General features: G+C 62.5%; 1 protein-coding gene across 3 annotated transcripts in view; it reads left to right on the top strand.

Annotated features, from left to right (window-relative positions):
• ZNF536 (zinc finger protein 536) overlaps positions 1–21,855 on the top strand; it is a 229,463-nt gene that overhangs the window by 129,488 nt on the left and 78,120 nt on the right. Inside the window, exon 5 of one of the 3 annotated variants that reach the window (XM_037066425.1) lies at positions 5,937–6,665. The exons of the other annotated variants lie outside the window; for them this stretch is intronic. Coding sequence (XP_036922320.1) covers positions 5,937–5,944 — 8 coding nt within the window. The 3' untranslated portion in view covers positions 5,945–6,665. Of the gene's footprint in view, positions 1–5,936; positions 6,666–21,855 lie in introns of those variants that run through there. 3 annotated transcript variants of the gene reach the window in all.

A 21,855-nucleotide genomic window follows, 5' to 3' on the forward strand; every position in this document is an offset into this window, starting at 1 on the left:
ACTGCTGCTTTCTGTCCGCCGGTCTCTTCCCACCTGTGGGTCTGTCACTCTGACAAGAAGCACGCGCCTTGCAGCCCTTCGTTGCTGGGGTTGTGACCCTGTGTGTCTCGGACCCCTGCCTGCCTGCTGGGGTCAGCACGTCTTTCTCCTTGAAGGGTAGTGTTACCTCCAGTGGCTCTCAGTCTCAGAAAGTGACAGCCACCTAGTGAGGCCTGGGGTTGGGTCAGATGAATGTAAGGTGGGGGTGGCAGCATCAGAGTCCACCTCTTGGCACTCAGATGGTCTTCCGGAAGCTTCTTTCTGAGCAGAAGCTCAGCCCCAGATATTCTTGCCAGAGGCAGATGCCGGTGGTCCCTTTCTCTTTTGACCTGTGCGTGGATTTCTGTGACGGGCTTCACTTGTTGAACAAAGGAAGGGAGGAATGTAGGGAGAAAGGAGGGAGGGAGAGAGAGAAAGAGAGAAGGAGGAGGAAAGGAGGAGGGAGGGGAGAAAGGAAGGGGGGAAGGAGGGAGGAAGAGAGGGAGGGAGGGAGGGAGGAGGGGAAGGAGGGAGGGAGTGTTTTTCAACCTCCGAGTGTTGATCCTGTGCACAGTGGGATTCGGGAAGCTGGACTGGGTTCACAACCTACATGGCCACATTTCTTTCCCCCGGTCCTTCCCCGATTCATTGGGAACCGGATCAAGCAGCAGAGATGTTTTCTGAATTGTCAAAAATCACTAAGTGGCTCTCTGACAGCCTGAAAAATATTGACAGCCGTGTGCTGAGAGGCCCGCCACCCAGCGCCCTGTTCTATTCTTAGCTGCACACAATTCATTACTTTTGAGGCTGTTCAAAACAATATTTAAAAGAAGCAGAAAAGGGTTTCATGTCAGTCCAATTTTCCCCCTTTCCTTCTGGGGGATCGGCGTTTAACTTTTTTTTTTTTAATCGTTATTTTAAGCTTGTGATTAGGGTTGGGTTTTTTTTTTTTATTGTTGCTTGGGGATTTTATAAGTCCGTTTTCAGTTCTTTCAAATACCTGAGTAGGACCCCACTTCCTGCCAGAAATCCATGCATCAGAGAAGGCCCAAACCTGGAGTGTCCCTGGTCTCATTCTCATTGAAACGAGCTCCTGTTGCCCCTGTTAGTTTTCTCATGTCCCATTGGTGCTTGGGTGGGGCAGGCCCAGCCGTGTTCTTGGGCACCGAGGTGGGTGGGAGAGGCAGCTGGGAGCCTGCTCTGCCTTGTAGGCCCCTTTCCCTCTGAACTGGAGCCCCTGGGTGCTGCCAGCCCTCCCCAAACAGTAGCTCCCAGCCCCTGCATTTCCTGGTAACCTGCAAAACCTCTGCCCAGTCAGACTTTTTGCCACTGGGCAGTGCAGCCTGGGAGGGAGGAGGTGGCCCCTCAGGCACCCTGGTGGCTTCCCCAGCTGAGGTCTGGGCTCCACTGCCCCCAGTGCCTGTCCTCGGGGCAAGGTGCCGAGACTGACCCCACGCTGCGGGGTCTCAGGGAGCCGGGCCCCGCTCTGGCTGCTGCAGGACTTCCTGGGTGGTGGGGCTGAGAGGCCAGCCTCTTGCGCCAGGGTGTTCAGGCCCTGGGCTCATCCGGCTCCCACATCTGGCCCTGTTTCCTCTCGGGCTGCCGAGGCACCTCAGCACCCAGGGCCCGGGCACGTGCACCCCTCCCTGGAGCTGACATCAGCTGGAAAACTTAGATCCACTGGGCCCCCCGATAGGCACCGCACGGGGGGTACCCCCCGAGTCCAGTGCCCTCTGTTTCCGGCATCACAAAGAAGCACAAGCGTAGTTGGAAACTGGGACGCCCGTTGGCTCATCTTTGTAAGGGGATACCCGGCACCCCCAATGCCAAGCTCCCTTCTCCTGCCCCCTGCAGAGCTGACCTGGACCCCAAGAGGGCTGGCTGGCTGGAGCTGGGCTTTGCTCAGGGAGTGGGGCCTTGCAGAAGCAAAGGTTACTCCAGTATCTCTCAGCTCGGAGAGGCTGACGTTGGGTTTTGTCTGGGAGGCAAACCCAAATCTGCCTTCGATGCCCCTAGAAACAGGCTCATACAGGGTATGGGGTGCCTTCTGTTTGGGTCCTTGTGGGGGCACACGTGATGAAAGCTGACCACAAACCGCTCCATCACGGGGACACCCCACAGAGCCCTGCCAGCGGCTCCTGGAACTCCAGCAGGTGACTCAGGGAAGGGGGTCCAGACCTGGAGTCTGTGGGTGGCGGGTGGCGCAGGCTCGCATGCAGGTGCCTCGCCAGGTCTGCCTGCCTGCTTCCCAGCTGTTGAGTCTCAGGCACTCTGTTCCTGGATGTCCGGGGCCAGGGGTCTTGGCCAGTGGGCACTGCCCGCCCCAGCTGGCGCCTTCCAGACCCCAGTGCAGGAGAGAGGCCAGCGGCTGTGGGCAGGCGAGGCCTGCAGTGTGTGCAGTGCTGAGAGCGTGTGTGGGGATTGTCAGGCTCTTTCCCCGGGGGGACAGAGCCCTCAGATGTGTGACAATTGTCCCGAGGAGGACATTGCACCCTTCGGGTGGAGCTGGAGAAACGCACCTTGTTTCTGGAGAGGACCAGGCTCCCTGACCTGGTCACATGACATCCTGCCCCAGTCAAAGTGCCCGAGGATGGCAGCGACTTCCTCCATCCTGCGCCCGCACTCCCAGATCCCTCGGAGGACTGTGCCAGCCGGGCCCTCTGTGCTGTGCAGAAACTCGGGAGTGCGTGGTTCTGCCGGCGTGGGTGTGTCCGTAGCTTTGTGATGGGACAGGACCCATGTGATGTCCAACCGGGGAGCAGGGCCGACCAGGGCAGCGCCCCCATCTGTGGACCAGGTGAGGCAGGAAGCCCCTCGTCCAGTCTGAGGAAGCTGGTGACGTGCTGGGTCAGCCAGCAGCGTGGAGACCGCACGGGGCACAGGCCTGCATGCACAACGCCTGGGGCCGCTCCAGGTCTGAGCCTCCAGACACGGGCAGCAAACGGGCTGCCCTCGCTCCCCGCCTTTCTGCCCCGAGGCGGACGGCAGGGGCTGGGTCGGGCTGCGTCTCCCGAGCAGAGTGTGCTGGGTCCTGGGCTGAGCCTAGTGGCAGGGCCTTGGCGAGGAACCAGAGCCAGATGGAGGGTGGGGCGATGCCTGGCCCCTGACTCTCTAGAGCAGGGGTGTCACACTCATTGTCACCGGGGGCCACATCAGCCTCAAAGTTGCCTTCACAGGGCAGAATGTGGTTTCAGGACTGTGTACATGTAACTACTCAGTAACAGGTAAGCGAGACTCAGCGCTGCCGCCGGGTAGAAACCAGGCCAGATAAAACCAGGTGGAGGCCGGATTCGGCCCGCCGGCCTTGTGCTTGTCACCTGTGCTCTAAAGCTCATCCTGATGCCACCACCTGTCGGGACGGCCAGGCCGAACTGGGACACTTTGTCAGCACATCTGTCATGGGCACAAGGACCCTGTGGTCCCAAGCCCGAGCCATGCGCCGGGCCCGGCGGGGGGAGACGAGGGAGAAGGCAGGGCCGTTCACAGCAGTGGCCTGACACCCCCAGTTTATTATCCTCAGGTTGTTGGGAAACGGACCCCAAGTGCGGAGAGAGTAGGGGCTGTTTCACACCAGTGAGGTCAGAGGGGCGCACCCTCCCTCTTACCTGTCGTGTGCCAGACTGCAGTGGCCCGGGCAGCCGCGCTGGTCTCCCTCAGCATGTGACTTCTGTCCCCTCACGCCTCGCTGTCCCTCCGCACAGCCAGTCCGAGAAGAGTCCCGTTGCATCAGCCGCTCCGTGGACCACAGGGCTGGTGGCCCTTTTCCTCAAAAGGGCAGTGGCTCCTGTCGGCGTGTGGCCCAGTGGTCTCTGTCACCATGCTTGGTGTGGCCGGGCGGCGCCAAGGCAGCCGTCAGCCAGGAGCGGGAGACGGGCTGAGTCCCGGTCCAGCCGCAGTTCCCCGGACAGGCGGTGGGCAGGACCCAGCCAAGGGGCAGCGCCTCCTGCTCTGGTGTGGAGAGCGTTGGGTCGCTGTGACCACCCCTTGTCCCTCGAGAAGATACGCAGAGTGCGTCTCCCGGCCAGGGCAGTGAGGCGGGAGGACCCTGCTCGGCAGCTGGGGCTCCCTCCAGGGCCCTTTGACACCAAGGCTGGGATGCGGCCAGTGTCATGGAGTGGGCAGAGCCCTGGTGGCCGGGCACAGCCCTCTCGGCAAGGCCACCTCTGTGCCCATGCGGCAGGGACGCCAGCAGGGCCCCCACCCTGTCAGGGCAAGGTGCGCAGACTCGAAGGAGGGGGGCATCTGCCTTGGCTCTGGGGCAGCTGCGTCCCCGGAGGGGCAGCAAGCGAGGAGGGAAACAGGCCCCCGGGCTTGGATCAGCGGCTCTCGGTGGGGCACTGTTCAGGGTGGAGGTGACCGTCCGCACGAAGACGGTGCCAGGTAGCCACGCCCCTGTGCTGAGGTCCCCTGACGGTGGCGTCCCCTTGGTGGCAAGATGTCCAGGCCTCACCTCTGTGCAGTCACAGGGACCTGCTTCCCCTCCCCGCGCCTGTGGCTCAGCGACAGCCATGTGGGCGCCTGGGAAGGTAGCGTGGAGCGCCATTCCGGTGATTTGGCGATGAGAGGGCACCGCGGGCGCGTCCAGGGCCTGATGCTAGATGTCAGGAGGGGACCGTTTGTCTTGCTCGGAAGGACAAGGACAGAGCCCCGAAGTCAGTGCCAATCACCGCCCCATCCCACCCTCTCTGCCCTGCTGGCTCCCTGGCCCCGAGGGGTGGAGACACCGGTGCTGTGCCCGGGGCCCCCAAGAAACTGGCAGCCCCGGGCAGGCCGCGCCCGGCCCTCCTCCAAAGCCCTACACCGCACAGTGTGGACACGGGGTGGCCTCTCCAAATCTTCCTGCGGTCCCCGCCCCCGCCCCGTCCACCCTGTAAATGACACAGGAACGCCACCGGATGGCACTTGCCCTGCAGGGTGACAGCGCTGTGGTGCGAAGGCCATTGTGTTTGCCAAATGCTGTGCTCCTCCAGTCAGGACAGACGCGCAGACAGTGCCTGTGAGCCCACAAGCCTGGGGACTTTGGCCTTGTCCATGTCCCTTCCCTTTGGCTTTGTGTTTTTTGGCTCCAGAGCTGCCATCTGAACTGACAGCACCTCTCGGGTGGAGAGGAGCCCGCAGACCCTGCTCTGGTCGTCTCGTCTGCGCGCTCCAGGGACGGTGCCACGCCCGCCACCTGGGCCACGCCCAGGGCATGCAGAGCTCGGGTCCAGCACACACACATGCCGACACATGACGCACCCACACGCTCACACATGTGCACACACCGACATGCACGTGTACGCACATGCACACACATATATGCACTCAACTGACATGCATGCACAAAAGTACACTCACACTGACACCCTGGACACATGCAGTCGCCCTCCCTGGCACACACACATGTGCACACGCACACGTGCACACGTACACACGCTTTCCCTCCAGGTTGAGATGTAAGACGGGGAGGGAGGAAGAGGGCACTGAGGGGTCATGGGGACGGACCCCCAGGCACCCAGCCACCCAAGGGAGCAGGAGCCCCGGGACCGTTGCTGTCGCCAGCTGGGCCGGGCATCCTGGGCCGGGCATCCTGAGCCGGGCTCAGCTGCGGCATCTGCTGCCACAGGCTGCCACCGCCAAGGGCGCGGGGCCCTTTGTGTTGGGATTCGGGGGTTGTGTGCAAAGCCCAGGTTTTCTGTGATAAGTAGCAATTATCTCCCACTACCCGGTGCCGGCCGCCAGCCCCCCTCTCCCCGCCAGCCTGCTCCAACCACGCACTGTCCTCGCTGTGGCCAGGGCCGGGGCCACTCTCCAACACGTGGCTTTATTGCCATCCCCTCATTACACAGCGGGGGTCGGGGGCGGCCCCGCCTGTGCTCTCAGACCCCTCTCGCCCCACGTCTCTGGCTTGTTTAATGAATCTGCACGTTTTCTTGCAGGTAAGTGACCCCCCGTCCTAGTCGGTCTAGCTGGATTTGCCCCTGTGTGTCCCTGCTCCTCGGTCGCGTAAAGTCAAGAGAAGACTGCGCACACACGTGTGTGTTGAATACATAGTCGCTGTTGGCGTCGGTGTGTCTGCACTCGGCACCCCGCCGGCAGCGGGGAGGCCAAAACACCGCCCGTGGGCCCGGCGTCGCCGTGGGTGCCGAGCTGAGTCACCGGAATGGGAGAGACCCCCCGAGTCGTGTGTCCTCCGTGGCTGGCGCTGGCGGTTGGAGGCCCCCCGCCCACGAAAAGCCAGCTCCCCACGGCCCTGAGGGCGCCCCGTGGCTGATGGGCCTGCCTTTGTGAGTGACACAGTAGGAAGAACTCAGAAGAGGGCAGCGGCCCCTTCCCGCCCGGTGTTTCAGCAGCGAAGTTGCGAGTGTCACGCCGTGTCGGGTCGTCACATGAACCGGGACCCGACGGCACCTGGACACCCAGCACTTGCAAACTGTCCTGGGCTTTGCCACCGAGGACTGTTGAGTCACTCGAAGAGACAGGAGGCGTCCGGGGGCTGAAGGCATGGGAGTGGTGACGATTGTAGCTTTCCGAACCGGTGTCCAGCTGCCCAGTGTGTGCTGTCTGCGGAGTCGCCCGTTAGGTCACTAGAAGTGAGATACAAGACGATACTAAAATGCTTCCGTAACTTATCTTGGTGTTGCTAATAAACACGCTGCCATACAGCAGTGCCGTCTGAGTGGTGACGTTGATTCGCTCTGTGACACCCCGCACCTCTCTTGTCCTGCTCGCTGGTGGGAATCTCAGAAGGACCCCCCTGGGGTGTACTGGGCAACTGGCCACATTTCCACTATCTTTTGGGGGCCCCACAGGTACCAGTTCACAAACATGCAGACATGAAGGGACCTCTGATTTGGGGGGCGGTGACCTCAGCAGGTGGGGAGAGCCAGGCAACCGCGGTGCACCGTGGCACAAGCAATATCTGCCTATGGAGGCCCTGATCCCTCAAGGGCCCTGTGGGTGGGGGAAACGAGGGCACAGGGCGTGCAGACGGGCCCGGGAAGTGGGTGTGGTGCCCACAGATGTCCTGCCCCCGGGGATCCACCTGCTGGTGCCACGCCCATGGCTCACGGTCCCCTGTGGGGAGCTGGGTTCCCTCTGTGGGGGTCCGGGGGCTTTGAGAAGCTACGTTTGAAACTTGCAAGGAAGGGCACTGCTCTCCCCTCCGTTCAGACAAGCACCCTCAGGACCCCTCTGGGCCAAAGCCGTGGCCTGGGACCCTGGGTGGGCAGGAAGCGGGTGCTTTGTGGACTTGGCTGTGGCAGTTGTCCTGGGCACGGCTCCTCTGTCAGAGCCACTCTGCACACTGGGCACTGGCCCTGTCCGCCTGGCGAGGTGGGGCTCAGGGTTTGAGAGCTGCCTGAGGGCCGGGCCTTGGGGAGAAAGGGGTGCCCTGGTGGGACCACTTCCTGTGGGGACAGCAGGGAGGCTTCCAGGAGCCCCCAGCCAGACCTTGCTGCGCGCTCTTCCCTCCCCGACGCCCAGTCCCCTGACAGGCCCCCACGCGGTTCTGCCCCCGCTTCCTCCCGGGGCAATGACTCCAGCTGGGAGCAGAGCTGCCCCTCCCTTCTCTCAGTTCAGGCCACCCCAGCTTCCCCCTGCCCCCCACCCCCACTCTCCACGCACCACACCCCTACCCACCACCCCTGGTGCCTGCTCACCCCTGGGTGTCCTCAGGAGCATCCTGCCCGCTGTGCAGGCAGAATGGACTCAGGTCTCCCCAGTGAGCTGGCTCCCGTCGCAGCTTAGGCTGAGGGGGTGGGGCTGCCGGTTCTGTTTCCTCACCCCACACCCCCCTCGATTATGACGAGCCCCACCTGTGTCGGACTGGATTTGCCCTCTGCCACACGGCCCAGACCCGTCCTTCCTAGGGGGGGTAACCCCCTGGCCCGAGAGGACCAGGGCCCCCTCCCCATCCCAGGGAGCTGGCTGTGCCCAGGGCCACCCCGCCTGCGGGAAGGGAAGGGACAGAGTCTTCACGTCCACTTCTTCAGCCCACGTGCTGGGAAACAGGTTTGCTGGGAGGACGCTCCAACAGAGTCTAAAATCCCCCAAGGGGTCTGAACTTCGGGAGGCGCGCAGTGCTTTCCTGTGTATTCACCTTTTCTCGAAGGAATGGTACGACGGTCGAAGGGTGGCGCCACCGCCGCGGCCGCCGCACGCACACACGCACACACGCACGCTTGCGGACACAGAGGCACGCACGCCTGCCTGCCAGAGCCTGTCTCGCCGTGAAGACGGGGGACCGCGCGGCGACTTCGTCGCCAAAACGTGTGCCCGCACCCCGGCCCCGGCCCCGGCTGGCTTCACGGGGAGTTTGTCGCCTGCTGGTGTGGGGTCATCCAGGCGTGCCCATCGGATGCCCACCCACCGCTTGCGAGGTTAAGTGTTCCTTTTGAACTTCAGCCGTCGTCAGATGAATGCAGTGTGCTCTCAATTATCCACATAAAAGGAGAAAGGCAGCCGAGCGAGGAAGGCAAATTCGCAATTAATCTAACAGATTATTGCTCTTTTTATGTGACGGACAGTTGCTTCGCTCTGTTGACGTGGGTGCTGGGTGTGTGCCAGGGGGCAGGGTGGGGCCGACGGTCAGGTCAGACCAGCGGAGGGGCCGGCCCAGGCAGGTCACATGTGCCGGGCTCCACCTCGGCAAGGCCCCCTCCCCCCGTCCTCAGTCTCTTAGGACCCCGTGGCTGACCTCCTCCTGTTTCCCAAAGCCAACCAGAGACTGGGCCTAGGTGCTGGGAGGAGGACCCAGGAGGCATAGTGAGGGGACAGAGTGAGGAGGAGTCCGGCTCAGGGGGCACCGTTCAGGGCCGGGGCTCAGTGACCCTGAGACCCTCCGGGTCCTGTGTCCAGCTCACCTCAGTGTCACCCTGAGGGTGGAGGGAGCTGGGGCACTGACGCCCCCGGCTCTGCAGCTCTTGTTAGGTGAGGGTCCCTCTTCTGATGACTGGAGAGTGGGCACCGGCCTGCCAGGGGACAGGAGAGGGCGAGGGAGGCGTCGAAGCATCCGTACCACTGGGCGCCCCTGGGCCCATCTTTCACTCCCCTGGGGCACTGCCGAGTGTCACCCGTCCACCAGGGTGAAGGGCAGATGTATGGTCAGTGATTCTGAACCCCAAGACACGCGCCGTCTCCCAGCCTAGGGCCAGGCCGACGTGGCATTGGGGGGCCAGCCACTGAGCCCCAGGGAGTCTGGACAAATGCTTCTTTTGGGGGTGCCACTTCCCCATTCGGGAAAGGAAGAGGCACCTGAGAGTCCCCTCAGTCCCCTCCTGGGTCTCAAACTCTGTGGCTCTCACCATCCCTCCTCGCCTTGAACTTTTCGGGCGGCTTCCTTGGGCTCAAACATGGACTCTGTGTGGTCCACAGTGGACACCAAGTGCCACCCCTGCCAGGACCTGGTGACGTGTGGGATGGCGGGGGTCTGGGNGTGAGGGGACAGAGTGAGGAGGAGTCTGGCTCAGGGGGCACCGTTCAGGGCCAGGGCTCAGTGACCCTGAGACCCTCCGGGTCCTGTGTCCAGCTCACCTCAGTGTCACCCTGAGGGTGGAGGGAGCCGGGGCACTGACGCCCCCAGCTCTGCAGCTCTTCTTAGGTGAAGGTCCCTCTTCTGATGACTGGAGAGTGGGCACCGGCCTGCCAGGGGACAGGAGAGGGCGAGGGAGGCGTTGAAGCGTCCGTACCACTGGGTGCCCCTGGGCCCATCTTTCACTCCCCTGGGGCACTGCCGAGTGTCACCCGTCCACCAGGGTGAAGGGCAGATGTATGGTCAGTGATTCTGAACCCCAAGACACGCGCCGTCTCCCAGCCTAGGGCCAGGCCGACGTGGCATTGGGGGGCCAGCCACTGAGCCCCAGGGAGTCTGGACAAATGCTTCTTTTGGGGGTGCCACTTCCCCATTCGGGAAAGGAAGAGGCACCTGAGAGTCCCCTCAGTCCCCTCCTGGGTCTCAAACTCTGTGGCTCTCACCATCCCTCCTCGCCTTGAACTTTTCGGGCGGCTTCCTTGGGCTCAAACATGGACTCTGTGTGGTCCACAGTGGACACCAAGTGCCACCCCTGCCAGGACCTGGTGACGTGTGGGATGGCGGGGGTCTGGGTGGCTTTGGCAGCTGGGGAGCCAGCGACCACTTGGCTGGTTAGGAAGACGTTGTTACTGAGTCCTGGGAAGAGCGTTGAGCAATTTCTGTTTGTTCTGGTTGCGATAGCTTTTGTGGAGAGGGAGTCGGTGAAATCCAACTTCGGGGTCCGTGGGGCACAAGGACAGCCGGACTGCCTGGCTTTTCTCTTTCCCCCTGTCAGCAGTGTCTGTGTCCCCAGCTGAGCCCAAGGGGAGGTTTCCCGAAGCTCTTTACAGTCAGTCACCCAGGAGACAGTCACTGTTTCTCCTGGGACAGCCAGGCCCTCTGGGGAGCCCCCACACCCGCCCCACACCCCTATCCGGTGACGCCCAGAGGGAGACCTCACACCGCATTCCTTTCGGAGTGCATGGGCCACAGGGCATGCCCACCTCTTTGGTCCTTGTGACTGTCCCCTGCCATCCCCGTCACACCGCCACTGGGCTCCTGTGGCTGCTCAGAGCCATGGCTGCCAGCGTCCCCCAGCCCCCCAGAACAGCCCATGCTATCTCCTGGCGCACCCCTCCCGCCCTGGGTGTTGGCGTTGAGTTGAACGGGACTCGGTGTGTCTGTGTCCCCTCGCTCACCCTCAAGGGGGCAAAATGGGTGTGAGTGAGTGACATGGAGAGTGACAAGTCACCCGCATTTCAGTTATTCAGGATCTCTGCCCCCTGCAGGTCCAGGTGGGGCTTCCTCGAAAGCTCAGACCGGGGTGAGACCTGGCAGGGCAGGTAGGGTGTCCGTGGGTGACTGGGAAGCCGTCGCCCCCTGCCCCTGCTCACCTGTGCACACTTGTCACCTGAGGGCCTGGCTCCAGCCCAGCCAGGGTTCCCCTGTCTCCAGAGGGGACACTTCCCGGGGACCCCACTCCCAGGATGCACAGAAAGCAGCCCTTTGCTCCTACCGCGCTGCTTTCTGTTTCTGACGGCTTTGCCGTGAGCGGGCGTGAGAGTCTCAGGCGCTTGGCCGGTGAGAACGGAATTCCTGCACCTTCTCCATGTGGGAACTTGGGGCTGAAAATGTCTCTAAGTCACACTCAGGGCAATTAATCTTCAATTACGGGAGTTTTCCTGAGGACTCTGGAGTAAGTGCGCGGACTCCCTGCTTCGGGTGGGGCACAATGTCCCTGCTCTCAGCACCTGCTGGGTCGGGTCGGGGGGCTGCAGCCAGGCTGGCCCCGGACTCTCAGACCAGAGCTTTGCTGCATCTGGGGTCCTGAGGGCCCTGGAGTGGTGAGAGGGGAGGGACTCCACGAGCCCCGGGGTCCCACCAGCCACCTGGCCAGGCCTGACAATGCAGAGGCCGGGGGCAGCATGGGGCAGCCTGGGGGTCCCCAGAGTGGACTCGATCCCGGCACGTGGGATGTCCCCGGGCAGTTGAGGGGCAGGTGGGCCCTGGGCGCGGAGGGGAGAGCCACAGCCGGGCCGAGGGCCGAGAGGGCTGGACAGTGGGACAGGAACTGGGACTGGGCCAGAGACGCGGATGGAGAGAAAGGAGAGGAGGGGCCAAAGGTCAAAGGAGGAGCTCCGGGAGCAGGACGAGGAGAGGAAACAGGTGTGAACTGAGAGGAAGGTGAAGGAGGGAGATGGAGGCGGGAGGGTGGGACTGAGGCCCGAGGAAGAGGAGCAAGGGCCCGGCAGGGCTTGGGGCGGTGCCTGGGCGGGGGTGGCGGGGGGGCTGGCGCTGCCCTGGCCGGTGCCCCATGCCGCAGGGTGGAGCGGGGACCAGAGGACCAGCGGCCTGGGTCCCAGCAGGCGCTCCCCCCGCAGCGCCCCCCCCCCCAGTGTCGGAGGAAACGCAGCAGCTAATCAGAATTATTTACAAGATAATGGTCCATTGTTCGCACTGAGACAGATGTTGTCTGTGGGAACTTGGTACTTCCTGTGCCCCCCCCACTCCCCCCCCTCTGCCTGCGCTGGGCGTGCAGATGGGACCACAGGCGCCTGACTTGTTAGTCTCAGGATGGAAGCTGGGAGGCGCCCTCCCCCAGCGGGGCTCGCCGGGCCAAAGAGCAGGGGCAGCCCCGGGGTGGGGGGGCGGTGGACCCTGTGATCAAGGCCCCCGATTCCTGGGGGTGGGCATGTCTGTGTGATGGCCTTGAGATGCACTTGTGATGTGTTGAGTCCAGAGGCCACCCCGGGCACATCCCAAAGGCTGTGGCCACTGGGGCCCCTTCTCACCCAAAGGAGCCAGCAGCCCCTCGGGGCTGGGGACTTCGTAGCCCCCCACTTTATTTTAGCTCATGAAAGCACCCCCTCTCTGTCTTCTGGGGTCCCTCTGCTGGCCAGGTCTGGGCCTGTGACTTCTTCCCTTCTCCAAGGGCGGGGTTGGCCACGTACATGCAGGTCCCACCTGTTGACCCAGGAAGAGAGGGTGTTCCCTGGGAGGGATGCTGGGTGGAGCAGGAGGGGTGTCCCTGGTCCAGCCCAGCAGGAGGGCCCCTGGTGTGGGCCACCTTCACGGGGAGCCAGCGCCCCCCAGCCCCTCTGCGTCTCCCAACTCACCTGCTTGGCAGAACCCACTTCATGGGTGGGGAAACCGAGATCAAAGGTGGCAGGTGGCCCCCCCAGGTGGCCCTTCGACTTGATGGAACAGCTGCCTGTCGGGACCGAGCCCAGGGGCCCAGTATCAGCTGTGACCCCCCCAAAATCAAAGCCATGAAGGATCACAGAGTCATGTGTACAAGCTAAAACAGACCAGTACAGAACAGAGACCTGTTCACAGCAACCCAGTGCGACCCAGCCTGCCGCTGGGACCGCCTCTTGGGGTCATGGCCTTGACCCCCCATCCCCCACCCTCCAGACACCGGTGAGTGTTACCGGGAATCCGCTATGACCCAGTTCTGTGCACACCAAGCCAGGCGTCTGGGCTCTGGTGTTTAAGGACGTGGCCGCTGCCCCCAGAGTCTGCCCCCTTGGCTTCATCAGCAGGACACGCTCCTCTGAGCTGTCCCCTCATCTCCCAAGGTCGCTTTTAAATATTAAATACCTGCCAGGTGCAGGGCGGCCTCTGCGCTGACACCTCACAGAGGGTAACGCACACGATCTTTTCTCGTTGAATCCGAGTAGAAATCCCACGAGGTGGCCTGGGCCGTTCTTCTCCCTGTTTTGTGAGTGAGGCCGTGGAGAAGCAGACGAGCTGCTGTCCTTACCCGGGATGGCCCGGGAAGTCTGGGGCTGAGCATCAAAGCTAGGCCCCCCCGGGGTGACCAGCACTGTGCCCTCAGCCCTTGTGCAACGGGAGGGGCATCCAAAGGAACACAGTGCCCCCCCCACAGAGGGAGCCGTTCCTGCTGACCCGCAGCTCCAGGTCGGGGGCGGGGCTGCTCCGGGCAGAGTCCGGTCTTCCAGGACCAGCAGGAGGGGGCACCCAGGGCTCTGGCCTTGAACCTGCCTGGCGACCCTGGGCAGGTCTCCTCTGCAGCCATGGCATCCTCACTCTCCAGAGATGACAAAGTCTCGCAGAGTCGCCCTCGGTTCCTCCCGTCTCCTGGTCTGGGAATCAGCCATTCTTAGGACTATCTGTTCAGCCACTTCTCAGCCTCAGGGAAAAAAGCCGAAGTCTGCCCCCGCTCCCCTCAGAGGAAGAGGGCCTCTAGGAGCCCTGACCCTCACCTTACAATCATTCCCTGGGGCCCAGGTGGGGGCGAGTGGCGGTGGGTGGCCCAGCCAGGGTCAGAGCAGACTAATGTGAGTCAACCTCACTGTCACCGTGTCAGGCTTTGACCGGACCCGGCCTCGCTGGGACCACAGATCACAGCTTCTAAAGTCCCACGGAGCGGAGTCACATGTGACTGATTACCGGTATCAGGCGGGGCAGGGGGGGGGTGGTCCCGCCTCGTGGGTGGGAGTCGAGCCTGAGCCCCCGAGGTCGAGGGCTGGGGTCCGAGGCCTCCAGCCGTCGCCCTCCTGTAGCCAGACCTTTTCTGTTAAAACTGTTTAAATTACAAACCAGTAATAAAGGGATCGTCTGTGTTTCCCACTGAACAGGTTCTTTAGGGCTATTAGGATAATTAAAAACATATGGCGCCTGTGCCGGTCGGAGGGGAGCCACAGATGTACAAATTGGGTATTATCGAAGGGTTTTCTGCTTTTGCCCTTTTAAAAACGTCAAGCCGGAGGAGTTTAAAGAGATAAAATGGCAATTGTGCGATAGTAGGTAGCGTTTTGGTTTTAGGAGCATTAAATACGTAAGCCCTTTCTGGAGACTTACTGGGAACGAGCAGCCCCTAAGAAGCGAAGGGGGTCGAGAAGCCCCGGGCCCCGAGTGGTCGGCGGGGCCTATGTTCCACCCGCTCTGCGTCTCAGAAACCACGGGCGCCTTGCGTTTTGTGTGATGTTCTTCCCCAAGAGGATTGTATTTATTGAATATCGAGTTATGTTACAGTTGGATGGATGGGAGCAGAGATGAGGGTTTCGTTACATGGAACTTCTTACTTTTTACAAGGCAAAGATGCCCGGAAACAGTCATTTTAGTGTAAAGTGTGCGGTTCGCTCCAAGGAGCTGACGCGCGCGGCTCAGGGCAGTGAGAGTCAGAGGGTGCCTCCGGCCCCGCGCTCACGGCAGGCCCTGCGCCCAGACTCATCCGGACAGGACGGGACGTTGGGCGGGGTCCCTGGCCACTCCCCACTGTGCTGGGGCCTGACACGCTGGGACCCGGCTCCAAGCCGAGGACCACCGAGGACCACTGAGGACCACTGAGGACTGAGGACCTCGGCCGGGTGCGTCCCTGCTACGGGAAGCAGCCTGGGAGGAGGGCTGGGTGGAGGGCGCAGGAGCAAGGCTTTTTGCAGTCCGGGTCCCCAGGGTCTCTGACCTGCTCCCTGTGGAAGCCACTGCCCGTCTCTCTGAGACAGTGCCTGCAGGTCCCCGCTGGAGGGGACACTGGCAGAGAGGAGCCCGGCTGCGGAGCCCTCAGGTGACCAGAATCCCTCAGAGCCTGGAGTGTGGCTGTTGGAACTTGCGGCCACGCATGGCTCCGTGTCATGCCTACCGTGGGTTTGCATGGAAGCAGTTGGTGCGCCCTTGGGGAGGTGGAGGCCCCGTGACCCGGTAACGAAGGGTCTTGGGCTCTTTCCCTTAGGAAGGAGGCCCTTTGACGTGGCCCCTGAGGCCACCATCCCGCTTCGGCCTCGAGTCCCTCTGTTCCGCCTGCTCCGTGCCTCACCCTGGACCTTCCTTTGGGTCAGGGACCCGCCCCTGGGTCAGGAAGGCTCAGAGCGCTTCTGACAGGAGAGGCAGAGCAGGGTTCTGGAGCCTGCTGTCTGCAACTCGCCGAGTGGGCCGGGGCGCTGTGCCCAGCGTGGTTCTGCACCTGCCTGGCTCTCTTCTCTAGGGGGCGTGACATCGGGGGGCAGCTGGCAGAGGGATGAGCCCCGGGGGGTGCTCGTTTAGTACCCTCCGGCGCACAGGGCGGGCCACCAAGCCCCGCCCGCTGGACAGTCACAGTGCTGGGCTTGGGAGGTCCTGGTGCCCAGGTTTGCAAGTGGGACTCCTGGCTATGTGTGTGACAGAGTCCGTCCCCCAGCTCACGGTGTGGCATCCGGCTCGCTCTGGGGACACCCTCCCTGGACGTCATGTCCCCGTGGCCCTCCCGTCTTTATAAAAATCTTTGCAAAGAATCCAGGGGGAGGGAGGCAGACGCTTCTGGCCCCTTGGCCCAGCCTGTGCCTCCCCCATCAAACCGTGTGGGGGTGGGGGTGGGGGAGCAGACCAGGGCGGAGGCAGGGCAGCTTTGACTTCCACCGAGGGAAGACGGCACCTTGCCACTCGGCACTGGTGCCTGTCACGGAGCGAATGCGTGGCAGTCCCTGCTGTCAGAGGCACGAGGGGCTTTCCCGAGCAGATTCCGGCACCTCGGAGAACGGTACGCACACCGCCCCGCAGCGTGCACCCGCCTGTCGCCTACTTTTGAGGGCTGAGGAGTCTTGGTTAAAACGTGTGTTTTAAACAGACCAATAAAAACACCCCTTGGTGTGTCAGCGACGTGTCCTCAAAATTGTGGCGTCGTTAATGGACTGGCGGTGAAAGCAGCGTGTGCGGCTGGTGGTCTGCAGCCGGGGCGACTGTGGAGACTGTCTGTTGCATCTGAACACGGAGGGAATTATGCCCAATCGCCCTTCCAGAAACCGCCCCCCCTTCTGGGAGTCATCAGAACATACCCTGTGGACAAGCATTCCGCTGTCCCCCATCGTCAAAATGTGTGAGTGGCCGCACGCTGGGCTGGTGCAGCTCCTGAGGCCCCGCGCCCGCCCCAGCGGGCTCGTTTGATGTCGGGTTCTGTTCCCACAGCTGCTCCTGGGTCTCAGCTCAGCCCCCTCGTTAGGAAGGCCCTGAGCGCTCAGCCGAGAACAAGCCACCCCTGCAGAGGGCAGGTGGGCGTGGAGAGCGGGCGGGGCCCCCAGCAGAGTGGAGTTCATGTCTATGGGGTGGCAGGTCCCTGGAGCTTGGCAGTGATCGCCAGCCGAGGGTGGCGTACCTGTGGGACTCTGCTCCAGGCTCTGGTGACGTCCATGGCTGGGGACTTCCCAGAGAGGACAGCAAAGGGCAGGAAAGGGTCCCGACAGCCACAGCCTTCTTCGCTCAGGGACGTGGGCAGCTGCAGGCACATGACCCTACGGAGGACACGGGAGGCTCAGCAGGCTCGGGTCCACGCCACCTCACCAGGGCTGTCCCCGTGCAGAGAGCGCCTGGCCCCATGCCCCAGCCTCCCCATGGCCAGACGGCTGCCCTGGAGCCCCTCCGGCTGGTCCCGGCACTCCCGTGCACCGTCATTCCAACTGGCCACCTGGGGGATGGCTGGGTTGGGACAGCACCTCCCTGGCTGTGTGACACCATCCCCACCTCCAGGGGAAAAAAGCAGACGAAACTAGGGGTCATTGTTGCCTGGCATTGGGAACACAGCCCCATGGGAAAAAGCCATCTGACAGGAAGGTCTGTCACCTCCACCTCCTGGGACGGCTTGTGGCAGAGTCTGTCCGTGTGAGAACGGTCTGCCCAGCCCTCTCTGCAGGAGCCCATGGACAGAGAGCCAGGCTGGTCCTGGGGAAAACGGGCTGGACTGAAAACCCATGTCCAGCTTCCTGGCAGAAAAGCTCTCGGAGGTTCCCCGAGTGCCGGCCGTGCGGACCTCGGCCAGCAGCAGGGTCAGCCCGTCCTTGACCCCTCCCCCCAGGGCTACAAGGTCGGTGCTGCCCCCAGAGGGGCGGGCGGCGGGGCGGGGGGCGCTGCCAAGACTGGCTGCTCTGTTCTCTTCCCAGGGCCCCGTTCTCGTCTGGCCAGACGGCTTTCCAGCGAGGAGCTATTTTGGGCGATTTTCTTAGTGTTTCTCTCCCAGCTGCTCCGTTATTTGCATCTCATGCCGTTCCGGCTCCTGTGGGAGGTGCGAGGTAACCCACCTTCCCGGTTCGCGACAGCGCTGTCTGTTTCCCGATACTAAGGGGTAAAATTAGGCGCTATGGCAACCTCAGACACCCTCTCGGTGTGCAAGGGGGGGACGTGGCAGGGCTGCTTTGGGCCCCGCGGCGCCGTGTGCGATGTTCCACACACAGAAGCGTGGATTTGCTGCGGGCATGGGGCTGGGCCTGTGTGGACAAGGACTGGGGGATGTGCAGGGCTCCCTGGTGGCCTCCTCGGCAGAGAAGGGCCCAGAGGCCTGACGCCCAAGCCCACGGCCTCCCCCTGCCCAGTGACACCTTCCCCCCAGGAGGCCGGCCTGTCGGCCCCGGCAGCCAGGACCCATTGCTGTCTGCTGCTAGGGGCCCAGCAGCAGGGGGTCAGTGGGTCAGCGGGTCAGTGGGTCAGTGGGGACAGGCGTGGCTGCCAGGCTCCTGGTGCGCGTGGATGCAGGCCTTGAGCTCGAAGCCCCTGTGCCATCGGCCAGGCCTCGGGGGAGTGACAGAGCTGAGGGCCGGCCCTCTCCCAGGATCCAGTGTGTGTGTGCGTGCACACGCACACTCACCGCCTAACAACACGTATGAAAGTAAGGCAAACGGACTTTCAGTGACTTACCGCCCCCCCCGGCCCCTGCTGGTCTTGCAGGATGGGGGTGACAGGCGGGAAACGGGGGGACGACGGTTGCGGTTAGTCCGGTGGTGCCGGGAGGGCTGCAGGCTGCGGCTTGTCCTCCAGGCGGGATGTGGCCGGGACGCGCCCCACAGCCCAGGTCTGCACCGGCTCACCCGACAATCACTCCTTCGTGACTCCTCACTCCTTCGCTGTTCCCTCCGGCCAGTGTTCAGGGAAGGTCTCTCAGGCCTAAGTGGGGACATTCACGCAATTTGGGGAAGGAAACCACTGGATTAGCCTGGAGAAAAGGGCAGTATGTTCCAGGCTTGGAAGGGCCCAAGGCCCTGAGGCCAAATGCTGGCTGGAGGCAGTGGGGGGAACACTGGAGAGCAGGCTGGTGGAGGGGGGATGCCCCCCAGTTACACCAAGGGCCCCCCAGTTACACCGTGGTCCTGGCCCCGCTCTGGCATCCGGACAGGTGAGCAACCTCAAGGCTGTGGTTGTGGGGCCCCTCAACCTGGGCCGTGCCGGCTGCTGGGAGGGAAGGCCAGGGAGCGGCGGACCAGGAGCCCAGGAGTTGGAGGCACGGCGGGCCCCGTGGTGGCAGCCAGGCCTAAGGTCCCTGTGCCTGCATGTGTGGCTGCGGCTTCATCCTCGGCCTCCTCTGTGACGAGCACTGTGACCACCGGCCTGGTCCTCCTGCTGTCCCCTTCCCGTGCTGTGACTCCACCCTTTCACTGCTGTCTAGTCCCTTGTCACCCTTTCCCACCTGCGCAGGCCGTGGCTGTGTGTCTGGGGTTGGCTCTGGCCTCCCCAGGGCCGCCGTCTGTGTCGGGCGTCTTCACACCTGTGGCTGCGGGATGAATACCGGGCTCTGTTCACGGTTGCGGGGCCCGCTGCCCGCGCCATTCACCCTCGGCCCCTCGTTCCCGCTGGGCCCACGATGCACTTTCCCAGGGCTGCCTGCGAGGCCCAGGGCCTGGCTCTGCTTCTGCGCAGCCGCCGGGTCCACCGGGGGTCGGCTCCCCGTCTGGGGTGATGCTTGGAGTAACTCAGCCGTCCCTGCCGTCCCCACCGGCCAGCCGTCACTGGCCCACCGGGGTGGCGTGCTTGCCCCTGCCTCGGGTTCCCTCGTCCCATGCCCGTCATGCTGTCTGTGGCTTATACCTCTGTCATCCGATTTTGTTTGTTTGGTTGAGGAAGCCCGTTTATCTGATAAACACCTGGCTATGCTTGGCAGAGAGCACCTTGAAAAATAACCTTTTGATTTCAATAAGAGATGAAAAACAATCCCCAACTCTTCACCTTTATTTATTGTTTTTCTTAAAAAGAATTCTCGTTCCTGTCAATACTCCGTGTCCGAAACCTCAGACCCAGAGAAGCTGGGAAACCCAGGTGGGGGCGGGCGGCAAGCGTGGCGTAAATCTGCGTCGCGGCCGAGGCCTTGGGCGCCGCCGGGGCCCTGTCGGAGCTCCGTATTTACAGCCGAGCGATGACCCTGAGCAGCGGGGTTTGTGGTGGAGGTGGCGGCACCGCCTTGCCCGCCCGGCGTTCTGGGGCCTGTGGTGAAGCGGGTGCGTGGGGGTCAGCCCGTCAGTGAGTGGCAGACACAGAGAGGAGGTGTCTCCTCTGCGTTCGTGACCCCGGGAGTCGCGGCTGCGTTTGTCCCCTGAGATAGTATCCGAGTGTCTCGGATTCAAGGCCTGTTTGTACATGGGGCCGCGGTGGCTTCTTGGCCTTGGCCTGGGTCCTCTTTCTTCTGTAGGTTTTTTTTTTTTATTCCTGGTATTTTCTTCCTTCTCTGTTGCTCATTAGAAAAATGTTAAAAATCCATTTTCGTCTGATTAATAATAAAGCTGATCACATGTAACCTAATTTTCATTCCGCGCGGCCCCTGTCTGCGGAGCCATATACAGAGTGACCTTTGAATCGCCAATGGACTCATAAAGCACAATAAGCACCATTGTCCTGTCAAAAACTGACGATGTTTTACATCATTACAAAATTTAATGTTCCGTCTTTTCAAATGCAGTACTTTTCAAAGGCCACATTCCAATTGAAGCTCATTAAAATCAGACTTGAGTTTCCTGGGGAGGGGACAGGGCTGGTTCGCAGGCGAGTGGGGTGGCTGGAATCACCCTGTTAGAGCCGGCCCAGTCCCTCCTCCGTCCTGAGGGGTCCGGGAGTGCAGCCCCCCCCCACCCTGAGGCCTCTGTGCCACAGACGGGCTCCTGCCCCCGTGTCTTCAACTTCCCTGCAGTGGACCCTGGTTACTGACGGATAGGTCAGCTCTCTAAATCAAATGGTTGTGTTGAAGTTCAGAGGTGGCATCGCAGAGGGTTTTTGGAGGAAAGCAGGACCTTGGAGCAGCTGGGGCCCCGGGCAGTCCCGGTGTTTGGGGGGGTGGGCCAGCTCTGTGATGCCGCCCCCAGAAACCAGGGAGCCCCGCCCTGCCTCTGACTCAGCTGGGTCCCATGTCAGCAAGATGTCACACCATGGGATTTGGTTCTGAGCCGAGGCCACAGGCCCGGCTTGGCAAAGAAAGTGTCTCTGGGCCTCCCTGTCCCGACTCCTTCCCGGGAGCAGCCCTTGCGCCCATGTCTTAGCCCCTCCTGGGTGCGGAGGGCGGGCCAGTCTCCCTGTGGGCTTCCTGCCCCCCACCGGAAAGATGGAAAGATGGCGAAGACACAGGGGTGCCTGGAGGCCGTGTGGTCACTCCACCTGAGGCCCTCGGGGTCCCTCCTGCCAGAGGGCCCTCTCATGGGGCAGGCTGTCGGGTTCTGGGATCCGTCCAGCATGTGGTGTGAGGGGAGAGGGCAGGTTCTGGACGGTGTGTCCTGCTGGGGGGAGGCATCATTTTGAGGACCAGCTGCAGCACCCACCGAACTGAGTTTGGGTCCCCGTTTCACCGCCGGTGACTGCACGGCCTTGGTCCGGGCGGGGCCCCCCTTTGCTGACTCTGTAAGATTGGGCAGGCAAAGGGCTTGGGGCCCGGGCGTCGACCAGTGAGTGCACTGCTGCCCACGAGCCAGCCATTGCTTTAATCATTCCGGAAAGGACCGGCGAGGGTCCATGTTTGGAGCGGAAGGCAGCGTGGAGAGGCCCCGGGTCTTGCCCTTGTCATGTGGCTGAGAAGTGTCTTCCACAGATGCCGCCGTGGTTAGTGTGGCTGTGGAACAAAGTTCCCAAAGTGTAGCAGCTCTGACGGTCATTTCTGTCCTCGCTTGTGTCTGGGCCGGTGGGCTGAGTCTGCCAGTCGGGCCGGGCTCGCTGATCTTAGTGGGACCCCCTGAGGCCTCCGTCCCTGGGTCCTGGCGGGTCTGGGACAGCCCAGCCTGGGACCCCTGGGTTCCCGACTCAACCTGGCTCCTCCAGGGACACCACACTTGGAATTTGCTCAGTGAAAGGGGGTGCACCCCTTCCAGAACCGGGGGACAGCTGGCCCAGCGGCTCGGCCTGCACGTAGCGAGGTCCCAGAAGGGACTCCAGCCGACTGGGGCTCCCTCCCTCCCCTTCTCCCTCTGCCCTGGTCTCATTTCTGATCCTGAACATCATTTTTTAAAAGCCCCTCCTGGCTAGCTACCTTCCTGAGGATGGCCGTAAACGAGCAAATTATTTGCAATCACTTCTCGAGGCAATTGGGCCTTCTGGAAATTAATTACATTTTTAGCACAGCCTGCATTTTGCGTACCCAAGGAACGGTGCGTGGAGCGAGCGCACCACGGGCT

The sequence above is a fragment of the Sturnira hondurensis genome, unplaced genomic scaffold (assembly GCF_014824575.4).
Source record: "Sturnira hondurensis isolate 20B ecotype Veracruz unplaced genomic scaffold, ASM1482457v3 Scaffold0016617, whole genome shotgun sequence".
In the NCBI taxonomy this organism is placed as follows: domain Eukaryota; kingdom Metazoa; phylum Chordata; class Mammalia; order Chiroptera; family Phyllostomidae; genus Sturnira; species Sturnira hondurensis.